Genomic DNA, 12,071 nt, shown 5'->3' with positions numbered 1-12,071 from the left:
GTTTGCGTTGTATGGATAGTGTCAAGGTTATAATTAACTTTGTAAATAAAGTAGGTAATTCTGCAAAATTGTTCCCCAGTGTCTTTCCAAACTAATTTAAGGGAGAGGTTACAAGGACAATTCTTTTAACTACAAAGCAAGTTTCAGCGTAGATTTCCCCCTCCCCTTTTAAATTAAAGAGCCTGCTTTGATCTGATGCTGGAACTTAGTGGGCCTCTCAGGGGAAGCCTAATCTTAATACATATGTGCCACTATCCTTTCATGGCCCCCGAATCCTGCTTGAACACGATGTTTACAAATATTTAACCTGTATTAACGTGGCCTTCAGGGTTTCACATGCTGATTGGAGCCTTGTCCAAAGGCTAGCATTTTCCAAAAGGGTGTTAGATTTAATTTTCTCAACCCTGTTCCATGTTTAATAATTAAAAAGGCTTTGAAGCTATTAGCTCTCTCATTTGTGCCTTGGAGGCTAAGCAGAGCATGGTGCAGTTTCTGCTCTATGTGCAAGCTTGGAGAGGAGGAGGAGGAGGATAGTTCAATAAACAGGATTAAATCGCTTGTGGCTGCCACTTGCCCCTCTCTTTGGCATAGGAAGATGCATGATAAAACTCCTATAATGGAATTGACCCACTTCTGAAATGAATGGAGTAGCCAAAAGGCCCAATCTGCTGCAAAGAAACATCAAGCTGTTTGTTCCTTGACTGCCATTTTTTGTTTCTATTGGAATTCAGCTGAATTTCTTGCAATATATAAATGTCCCACCACCTGAATTCCATCTTTGTAAGACAGATATCAAATATTTGGGCCTTCTTGATGAAAAATAATTCTGCAGAGGTGGCTTGCCATTTAATAGTCTTACTTTGAGAGCTGCAGAGGTTGGTCTTCACTCTGTCTTGTACGTTTTCTTTTTGTCCCAAAACAGTGCCTTTTAATACAGGTTTCAGCATATTATAAAAGGACTATACCTCCAAAGGATCAAAACTGACACAGTGTGTAAAGTTATTTTGTTCTCTATGTTCAAATTACTAACTTTCCATCATCTGAGGCAGTCAAGTAATGATAACTTCTGTCTCAGATGACTGAGCAATAAGAATGTGTGTTTCATATGCAGTTTTCTCGTTTTATCAGAGACCCATTGCAAATAAAAATTCTCTTTTGAGACCTGTAAAGTGTTACAGTGTTTCTGCATCAATAAACAGTCATAGCCATTTCACACAAAGTTCTTCAGAAAATAAAAAAAGAAAAAGATTACATGCACACTTAATAGGCTGAACAAATGATCTGTTTAAACCAAGAAGCAGGCAGAAATCCAGCAAGCCAGCGTGTTTGGAATTCAGGATCTTCATTGGTGCAGATCCTTCAGAAGCGGCAGGCTGGTTATTTAAGGGGCAGGTGAGGATTTTGCCTCCTTCCAGGGACAGCCTCAGTTGGTTTCCTTCACTTGTTATGACTCTAGGAGTGTCTGACACAAGGAAAGTAGGCAATTTCTGAAGTACCTAAGAAGCAGCCTGTAGAGCTTGGATGGTTCTCCTTCTGCTCCTGTGTGAGCCAGATGTTGAAAAAGCTCATTAAGCTGCCCAGTTTTCTTAGCTCCAAGACAGTTTGATGTGTAATTGCATTCTATCCAGAGATGATAAAATAATCAATAATAGCCCCAGGGAACTGACCGCAGCCTTTGTGCAGACATTACAGCCTTAATAAGTTATACTCTGCCAGTGATGTAGAATAAAGCTAATTTGCTCCAAAGCTCACTTTACCCTGCCTACCTTAAGGACCACCTAGACCCATATGAACCTACTCAACTGATATGACAGTCTTTAGGTGCCCTGCTTCAAGTGCTCCCATTACCTGAGGCTAGATGGGTAGCAATCTGAGAAAGTGCCTGCTTGGTTGTGGCACAAAAGTAATAGGCTCCCCTTCCCCCTTCTCTTGTTGTCTTCCACCAGCAAGTGAACACTTTCCTGCTTTCCTAGGCATTCTCTTACTAACCCTCATTCTTGTTTGTTTTCAGTGATTGTTTTTACATATATTACCGTTTTAAAAGTTGATTTTAATTTTTTTAGTGTTTAACACCTTGAGGGTTAAACCTCCTCATTGGGCAGATGGGTGGGATACAGATTTTTTTTTTAAAAAATCAGTTGTTGCAGTTGGATTGTGGTGGATGTTTGGATTATGCATTTTTAATGATCTCCTTAAGGTTGTCTGAAGTTTCCTTCAGCCATGCCCAAGGGTGCTCTCTTTGTATAGAAATAATGCCAGGCTAGCCCAATCTTGTCAGATCTCAGAAGCTAAGCAGGGCCGGCCTTGTTTTATGTAGTCCTTGGATGGCAGACCACCAAGGAGGTCTAAGGTTGCTATGTAAAAGCAGGCAATGGCAACTCATCTTGTTCACTCACCTTTTGTCTTGAAAACCTTAAAGGGTCCTCATAAAGTGGATCTAAGGGCATTTTCCGCATGTTTAAACCCATTGCCCAACACTCCCAGTTTATCTCTCTAGATTTCAATGGTATTCTTCAAAGTGTATAATGAAAATAGTTCCAGACTGGACTCCATAGTGTTGGTAACCATTCCTCTGATATAGCCTTTTTAAAGGGAGAGATTTTGCTACCTTTATATGAAACAGCGGCTCTTAAATCATGAGCAGCTGATGCCAGTTACTTATAATGACCCCAGCAGCATCGCTTAGGCTAAAAGGCTGTAAGCCAGTTTTCACCTAATAACCCTTTTTAGGCTGCTTGTCCAGTCATGACTAGTGGAAATGTCTTTCTTTCTGAAAGCTGTGATATTGGCAAGTATCAAGTGGAATGCAAGGAGTTCCATATACCATACAACAAAGATACTTATCTCTTCTTTTTGCCTTTATTTCTTCCAGATGACATGTTTGACCTTCCCTTCCCGGACGACATGGACAATGACATTGGAATTTTAATTACTGGGAACCTCCATTCATCTCCAAACTCCTCCCCTGTCCCTTCCCCTGGCTCTCCTTCCGGAATTGGAGTAGGACCATCTTTCCAACACAGTCGGGTAAATGCTTTTGACTTCGAGCCAAAGTCACGCAGTGGCTGATTCACTAAACTTTTTACGGATTCAGCTTTCTTATATTAGTGTTGCTTTCAAGCCTTTTCCTTTGTCTCTCTTCCTATGGGTTCAGTCCCAAAGAGCTTATTGTAGAGAAGTCTGTGTTGCTTCAGGTAATATTGTGTATATTAATGAATTCTTGGAATCCAGCAGTAATCATAGTAGCTTAGCACTATGGTGGTTCTTCCACAGTGCACTGAGTTACCCTTGGTATCAGGAGACCATATTTTTAAGGACTTTGTTCTGCAAATGGGGCTGATTTAAATCTCCACAGAAGAGTTTCCGTAAGAGAAGAGGGTTTTTCTACTAATCATAAAACTACACATCGGAACACAAGCTCTCCAGGTGCTGGAATTTTATGCAAATTTTGTTTTCTTTGCCCTGGGTGCCTGCAGCTCAGTAGTCAATTTTACTTTAAAGTGGCTTTTAAGAGGCTTGTTCCAACATCAAAGCTTATTTAAAATGCAAATTAATTTTGTTAATTTCAGAAAGAAAATGCTTTTCTTTTTAAACCCTTAAACTTAGCATAATGTCGAGGCATTTAGTGGAGTTCACCAGTTGCAGTCTTTGTGGTGTGAAACACTTCATGGGGGTTATTATAGATGTCCATGATCCTTTGCTCGGGAAATTCAACGAACCTGCAGGCAGTGCACTTTTAACATGATGGCAGCAGCAGGACTTAGAGTGTTTTTCATGAGAGTACATGTTGCTTCATCTTCTCTCCAAATAAATGGAGGATAATGGGGGTAATAAAGTCAGTAGAAAGGTTCTGATGTTGCTCTCCTGAGTGATTTCACATCTGTGAGTTTCACAATGGCAGTAAGAGAAACATCTGTTTCCTTCTCCCACTCAGAACCTTGTAACTTTTTGAATTTTGAAGGTTATGTGTGTATTTCAGTGACTGGTATTGAAGTGGTCAATCTGTTCACTTATCCAGGTTATTTTATTGCCACAACTGCTTCTTAGAGGTGGCTAGTATGTAGATTTATTTTGCTGGCAAATAGGAACTTCTCACAGTCATGGCAGTTGCTGTAAGTAACATGGAACGTTGAAAGGAAGAAGTTACCTACATTGTTTGTATAGAGGTTCTATCTCCTCCCCTTGTGGACAATTAACTGTATCCAGGTTTTGACATCCACATTATACTAAACATATTGCAACGTACACTCCTGTTCACAAATACTTCTCTCAGTAGAAATTTTGTTAGTCTGTTTCTTGACACCTAGGAATGCTTTCAGAGGTTTTTTGCGGTACTCTCAAGCAACCAAGAAACAGGTTTGTTGGTGGCTTCTGTCAAGTTATAGCAGTCTTTGAAGATCATTCTAAGTATTTTGTGGCGATTCTGTGTTGCTTCAGTTTCTGCTACAATGAGATGAATGGTCAGGGAGCTTGGAAACCTGATGAGGCTCTTCTAGGCAAATAACCTTTTGAAGCAGCTCTGTTTAACCATTAACACAACTCTGGTAATTGAGGTGTAATTTTTGTTTTTACAAAACCACTAGTGTGTGATCAGCCACCCCCAAGGGAGGCACCTCTTCATCCATGGCCCTTGTAATTGATTACTGAAGTCTGGCAAATATGAATGCTTCTGTAGCCTGCTGTTGGATTTTCATCCTGACATGTTTTGATGCACATTAAGATGTTAATGTTTGGAGGAAGGGGTTATTTCAAGTTCCTGCAATAGGAACCACCTTGGTGAATCTTGCCAGGAATGAACATACAGGTGGAGACAATCCTTTTGGCATCTTGGGCCCAGGCTATTGAAGACTTTAAAGGTCAACCTCACCCCCTACCCTTTGCACAGAATCTGAAAACATAGTGGAAGCCACTGTAGATGGTTCAAAATGGATGCCAGTGTAATAGTTAGCTAGGATCAGAGAGAACCAGGTTTGAGAGCCATCTCTGCCATGGGATTTTGTTGGGTGACTTGGAGCCAATCACTGTCTCACTCTTTCTGTCTGATCTACCTTTTGGGGGTTGTGATAATAATGTGGAGGAAGGGAGAACCATTTGGCAAGCCAGCTGGAGTCCCAGTTGGGGGAGAAAAAGTATACATTTTGAAAAGTTAATTTCTGCAAGCCCACAGTTAACATTTTGGTGGCTGCATTTGGAAGCAGTTTTCAGTTCTAGATCATCTTCAACCTTGGGGTTTTGTGTTTCACTTCTAATAGGAAAGTTTATTCCTTACAGTTAATACAGCTGGTGTATTTATTTATGGGTTGTTGGGTTTTTTTGGAGGAAGTGTTGTCTGTGACTAGGCAGGTGGGGTTGATGTTTTGTTTGGTTGCCCATAACACAGTAATAGTTATTATGGACTGCTCTGGGAGATAAGAAGTTGACTGGAGCCCATTTATGCCTTGTAGAGCCTTGCACACAATGGATCAACATCTTCCAGTTGTCCCTGGCCTGAAGTACATCCAGCTAGCCCTCAACTAGGGTTAGGGCCTCTTCAGCTCTGGCCCCAGCCTGGTGGAACACTCTACCAAGGTCCTGCGGGATCTGTTGACATTTCAGAGGGCCTGTAAGACTGAGCTGTTCTGCCAGGCTTTAGTTGAGGCATCAGGCATTCACATTTTTCTGTCTTTCAGCCTCCCCTACCATAGCCCTGGCCTTGCAGCCTGTGGCCAACATCATGACACCACTTAGAATAATACATTATAGCACCATCACCAAGGCAATGTCCTATGCTGGTTTTATTAACACTGTTTTAACTCTCAATTTTCACCTATGTGATATCTGTGATGTTTTATTGTTTATATGTCATGAGTTTGTGTGACTTGAAACTCGCCCTGAGCCCGCTTGCGGGGAGGGTGGGATATAAATTGAATAAATAAATAAGCAGCTTCTGCTCTCATCTGTGTCACTCCTATGGAAGGCTGATTCTTATTTCCTTTGTAAAAGACTGCATGAACATGCCTGTAGATATACACACTTCTTTTGTGTACTAAATGGGGAGGGAGACAGGAAATTCTGGGCAATGGTGATATGCCATTTTCATTGAGACTAGCTCACCGCATTGGCCCATGACATCATTGTTCAATCTGTACAGAAGTCTTCAGGTATTAATTAGCACCAAGAGACCGTTGGAACACTAATGTTTCTTGCTCTAGTATATGGTCTCTTGAGTTAGCTTAGAATGCTGTAAAAATAGGAAACGCGTGAAAGAGATATATTTGCAAGATTCTTGGGGAGGCCAAAATTGGCAGTGTAATATGGTGGCTTCTATCATCAGCCTGTACCCACATCCTCCAGAGGGATGCTCTGAACCACAAGCAAAGTGGGTTCTGCCCCTCCCCATTGCACTGCACATGCTCCTAGATTACTTGATTTTGATGCCTGACTTGCCTTTCCTCCTCTTGTTTCTCCAGAGCCAAGGAGAACGTCTCCTTTCCCGGGAAGCCCCTGAAGAGCTGAAGCAGCAGCCTCTTGCACTGGGGTACTTTGTCTCTACTGCCAAAGCTGAGAACCTTCCTCAGTGGTTCTGGTCATCCTGTCCACAGGCCCAGAACCAGTGCCCCCTCTTTCTGAAGGTTGGTTAAATATCGTACTTGAACAGAAAGACCGTGTTTCAGTCACCAGTATTGTAGACTTAAAAGATCTTGTCTAGTAGGGCTGAGATTCTCCACCTTGGTGTAACACTGCCAGTTGGTGTAGTGAATGCAAGGCTTAGATAGACCAAAGGTCTGACCAAGTATAAGGCAGTTCAGTTGGTTGGTGGAAGGAGACAGAGGAGAGCAGTTTTCAGCCTGGAATGTATGTCTTTACTTACTTCTTTCTTGCCATTCCTTAGAGGAGCTTGGGATGGCTTATGTGCGGTTTTTTCCATTTTTGTCCTCTCAACAATAATTTGTCTTTATAGGGTCTGAATGCTGGTTTTTCCAGCCCAAGTCCTATGCACCACATTGGTAGTCTAGAATGTGTCCTGTGAATGACACAGCCTATCTTTTGGTGGGCTAAAGCAGCGGCTTGTGATTATAATGATCCTTCTGTAAAGCCCAGTCTTATGGGGAGGACAAATAGAAGCTCGGCTGCGTTCTGTAAAATATAGGTGGATGGTTGCGGTAGCATAGTCTGTGTTCATCACTGAGCTCTGGTGTCATGTGATATTGTGCAATGCAGTTATGCTAAGCAGATATGCAGTGAAACCCAAAATGATAGGGTTTTGGGTCCCCCTGCAACCATCCTAGTTCTTGCAGTACAGTTTCGAACTTTTGACTAAGAATCTTTCAGTGATATCTTCAGACATTTTGAAGAGGGATGCTGTAATTTTGAGAGGAGGAGCAAGTTATAGCCCCAGGGAGACAAAAGCTTGGGTCACCTTGTGGGAGCAGCTGCTTAACAATAGCTATGTGATTGTCAGGAAGTTTGAAGGAAAACTGCTATATTCTGTTGCCTGATGTCTGTCTTCTTCCTCAACTAGGCATCACTGCATCATCACATCTCTGTAGCACAGATGGATGAGCTTCTCCCTGCCCGGAACTCACAGAGGGTTCCCCACCCCTTGGACTCTAAAACCACGTCAGATGTCCTGAGGTAATGGATCGCCAAGTGTTGCATTCTCATTTTCTTCTCTTCCCCTCTCCATTCCTTCTTGTGGGTTGCTCCAGATGATTTAACCAGTTTTTTTTCCTTGTAAATCTCTGCTGATTTTGAAAGAGTTTATGGGCTCATTCTGCAGACCTTTGCAGGAGGGGGCATGCGGACTTCAAAAGAAGAGATCCAGCTTTTTTTTCCTTTTCCTGTTGGGAAATCCATACCTAAGAATTAACAGCTGTGGGAATCTCCATTCTTAGCTGCCAGACAGTGTGTAGGATGAGGACTATAGAGCAGATGTGCTTTTCTCTTTTTCCAGGGAAAGGACTCCCTCAGACCTCGGAGAGAGAGAGCAATTTAAAAAAAACCCTTAATCTCTGGTATATCCTTTCGTAGCTAAGAGAAGTACTTGTGAGCTTCTGCTGAAATCTCTCCATATCAAAATTTTCTCTTGGAAGAAAGATAAACTCTTAATTTGGCTGGGAGATCACATCACTGCCTGTCTTTAGAAAGAGTGCTCAAGGTTTCACCTAGTAATGAGTTTACCCCTCCCCCCCCAGCAGTTTTTGTGCAGCTTCTGAGTGATGGAAATGCTGCTGTTCTTTGGTGCCTTTTAAAAACCGAACTTTTAAATCAGGCCTATAACAACTAGGGGAGAAGGCTGCCGCTGTTATGCTGCTGGGCAATTCTACCAGAAGGACCACCAACAGATAAATTGTATATCCAATATAGTACCAATACTTTGTTTTAAATTGTAAATTGTTTATGACTTATAGTTTTATACCTGAAATAGAGATGTTGGTTTTATCATGATTGTTAGTCGCCCTGCGTTCAGTTGGAATGGGCGGTATATAAATCGAAAGTAAATAAATAAAAATAAAAAATGTTTTTAGGTGCCACTTTGATTTTAATAAAATTTGGCTATGTGATTATGCCTGAAGCCATGCAGAATGACGGAAGCTTGCAGCTTTTTAAAAAGAGAGAGAGAGGAGATGGTGCAGGAGTGGGAAATGCAGGTGGCACTGGGACCATGTGAGGAAGTAGTGGCTGCAAAAACAGGTGTGAGAGGTTAATGAAACCTTTTGCAGCCCCCCTTCCCATGCTCACCATTTTGAGAGGGGAAAAAAAGAGTTCTAAAAAGCAATTGTGGGTCTACATTAATCCCAACTCAGTCTTCAACAAATCTTTCTTTGTTTTCAAATGTGGAACTGTAGAGGAGGAAACAGTTTGAAGGTATACCGCTTTCATTGTGGATCCTGGAAAACCTTCATCCCAACCAACGACGGCTAGGAGCTTGATGTGCCTTTCTTTTTGTCTTCCTCTTTTCTCCTACAGGTTTGTTCTTGAACAGTACAATGCACTGTCGTGGCTCACGTGCAACCCTGCAACTCAGGACCGCAGTTCCTGCCTTCCTGTCCATTTTGTGGTGCTCACACAGCTATACAATGCCATCATGAATATCCTTTCATAGTGAAGAAGCACCTGGCGGGTCATCATCCCCTTCAACTTGAGAAATGTGCCATGGCCTTGTAAGGGTTAGAACTCTCCTTCTCTTCAGACCAGCCTCAAGGGGCCCAAGCCGTGCTTTTCCCCCCCGCCACAATAATGGAAGGGTCCCTTCAGTGTTAGGAGTGGAGCATGTGGGCACTTCCGCCAAGAGTCTTGGACAGTGGATGTATTACAGCATCATCAAGCCAGTGTTAATTTGGTGGCTGAACATTGCGAAACTTGGGGCCACAGAGAAGATGACATCATTCTTGTGCACAGATCTCTTTGCTTAAGAGAGGAAGCAAAATAGTGTTGTGACCAGTTTGGGTGGCCTGAAGCTGAAGATGTTCTTTGAAAACAAGATGGGACTTTGGCTACAAAGGAGAAACCGGCTGTAGTCATTTAAGAATATGGGATTTTCTGTCTACCTGGAATTCCTGTCAGAAGTGGATTGGGACGAATGCCTGCATTTAATACCTGTCCATGTAGATATGAATGGTCTGGAGATATTCTAAGTTTTTTTTAATTTATTTATAGGGGATATTTTAAATTATAGAGGACCAGGTACAGTAGGTGATCCAGCTCCGTTCTGCTCAGAACCATTTATCAACATACCTCTCGCTCTCCTGACATAGAAAAATAAAAAGGGCGAAACCCATTAAAACTCCAAATATCAGGAAGAGCAAATTGGCAAGACCCTGTTAGGAGCTGCCAGTTTTTAGGGGACATTTTGGATTAATTAAATCTTCTGTAGTGAGATTTAAGTAACTCAGATGAACAATACCATGATGTAGGAGAACAGTGGAAACTATAACCCATTTTAGTCTGACATTAATACAGATTGGAAGGCAGAAGTATTCAATTTGGAGAACTTTGAAATAAATTTCAAAATTATTCCTAAAACCTGGGTTATCCATAAATCAGGACAGGCTAGTCCCCCTTACGTGTCAGAGAATTCTTTCTGTTTACACTCAATCAGTTTAAAATCTGGTGTGTTTTTTCTATCTATAGGAAAAAATATTATTTCAAAGAAATAATTAATTTTTAAAGTTATATCATTAAATTAGTACTTGAAAGTGAAACCACTGTGGTGGGGAAATGATGGTTTAGTTAAAACGTTTGCCATTTTGAAAAGTTTAAAGCGAATCATAGTATTTTTGTGACTCCTTAATTCTAGGATTTGAGAGGTTTTATTATGTAAACTCCCATTTCTGGTGTTTGTCATTGCACTGTGCGGCAGGCATGGGCTGCTTCTAAGAGGAGTCAGGTTAGGGGGACTGGCTCACGGGCCATCCTCAGAGAATACTCTTAACCATTTTTGAAGTTCTTCCAAAAGTCTGTCTTGTTCTGGTTAAAGAAAAAAAAAATTAAAAGTTCTATGAATTTTAAAGAAATATTTTTCTTGAAAGGATGATGTAACATTTAAATCAAATTTATTATTAAAAAAAAATCCCACGTGAGAGTGAGGAAGGACTGGTCAGAGGGGGGGACCCTGTAAAAATGGATCGTTTTATTCTCTGCTCTTGGCCGTCCACCTGGGGAAACCTTTGCAATGTACAGGAGGAGAATCTGATATATCGAAACCATTTGTATCTAATGTATACAGTGTAAAATTGATTTTAAGAATATTGCAGTGCTATTTTTTCTTAATCAGAAAGGAAAATTCTCAAGGCCTTTTGAAGAGCATTAAAAGATGAAGATTGTAAACTTGTATACAAAAAAAAAAATTAATGGTGAGGAAAACTATGTAAAGGCATCTTTTACTACTTTGGGCTTATTTGTTCCCAAGATTCACCTGGACTTTGGATTCTAGTTAGCTTCTTTTTTTTTTTTTCTAATGGGCTGTTTTTATCAAGGGGTTTTTCTTCCCCAGTGATCCAGTTCTAATGCAAAAATTAATATCCCGCCCCTGCCTCCCAAATGAGGGGAGGGGGCAGTAAGGAGTTGTTTTCATCTGGTGTTGCTTTTATTTAATTTTTTTTTAAGTTAAGAGAAAACTGGTAACATATTTATACATTTTTGTGCAAAAATAAATGAATGGCAATAGATTTTAAAAGAAGAAAAAAATCTTATGTACTTCAGTGTGAGAAAAAAAATCTGTATAATATTTCCCTTAAATATGCATTATTTTACTTGTGAGTTTTTTACTGAATTAATCTGAAAATGTACAAGCCCTGGCTTTCCTACAGAGTGAAAAAGTTATTTTATTTTTTTTAATTTCTAATTTTGGAAATCATGCAGAAATCAGAATTATTACAGTTTGAGCAAAAGGGGTGGGGTGGGGGTTGCGCAGGGGGCGTCCGGCATGCTTGTATGTATATTTCCGAACCTTTTTTAATGTAAAAGCTGTACATTTCTTGGGGAGTTCTGATTTTTTTGGTTGTTTTTTTTTCCTTGAGCATTTTGCAGTGAGCCTCTTTTATATCTAGCCAACAATTTGAAACAAAACAAAACAAAAAAAGAACTATGTGGTTCATTTTAAATCTACAGTATATCGCTGGTACAATACACTAAAAAAAAAGACTTTGATAAAAAGAAGAAACAATAATAAATAAAAGACCTCCATTTTAAATGTCATTCATATATACCTTGTGGATGAGAGCTATATACTTTTACACACTTTTTTAGATGAATAAATTATTGAATTACTGAAATTTCTGTGTGGCTTTGGAGCTGATTTCTCTCCTTTTAAAGAACAGATCCCTTGTGATGCTGTGGTCATCCTCTGCTGCACAGCGCATTTCTTTCATTCTAGCGCTCTGGACTCATTGGGAAATATTTTTTTTCCACAAACAGAAACACCTAGCATCAGAGAAAGTGCACTCTAGTGTAGGACAACTTCCACACTGATGGATGTGGAATAAAGGCATAGGATCCAAGCCATGTATGTAAATATAAGAGTAGTTGGAAGACTCTTATCTGATTGAAAAAATGCTTGGTGAGAATGGTTTTGGAGTGGAAAAGCCATA

General features: G+C 40.6%; 1 protein-coding gene across 2 annotated transcripts in view; it reads left to right on the top strand.

Annotated features, from left to right (window-relative positions):
• MED13L (mediator complex subunit 13L) overlaps window positions 1-11,756 on the top strand; it is a 287,857-nt gene extending 276,101 nt beyond the window's left edge. For both annotated transcript variants that reach the window (XM_060250117.1, XM_060250116.1), the window contains exons 28-31: window positions 2,873-3,027; window positions 6,450-6,611; window positions 7,502-7,614; window positions 8,950-11,756. In XM_060250117.1, the coding sequence (XP_060106100.1) occupies window positions 2,873-3,027; window positions 6,450-6,611; window positions 7,502-7,614; window positions 8,950-9,085 (566 nt within the window). In that variant the 3' untranslated portion in view covers window positions 9,086-11,756. The remainder of the gene's footprint in view (window positions 1-2,872; window positions 3,028-6,449; window positions 6,612-7,501; window positions 7,615-8,949) is intronic.
• The last annotated feature ends 315 nt before the right edge of the window (window positions 11,757-12,071 follow it).

This window comes from Heteronotia binoei, chromosome 11 (genome assembly GCF_032191835.1).
Source record: "Heteronotia binoei isolate CCM8104 ecotype False Entrance Well chromosome 11, APGP_CSIRO_Hbin_v1, whole genome shotgun sequence".
Taxonomy (NCBI): Eukaryota; Metazoa; Chordata; class Lepidosauria; order Squamata; family Gekkonidae; genus Heteronotia; species Heteronotia binoei.
This window is presented reverse-complemented; position numbering and strand designations above follow the sequence as displayed.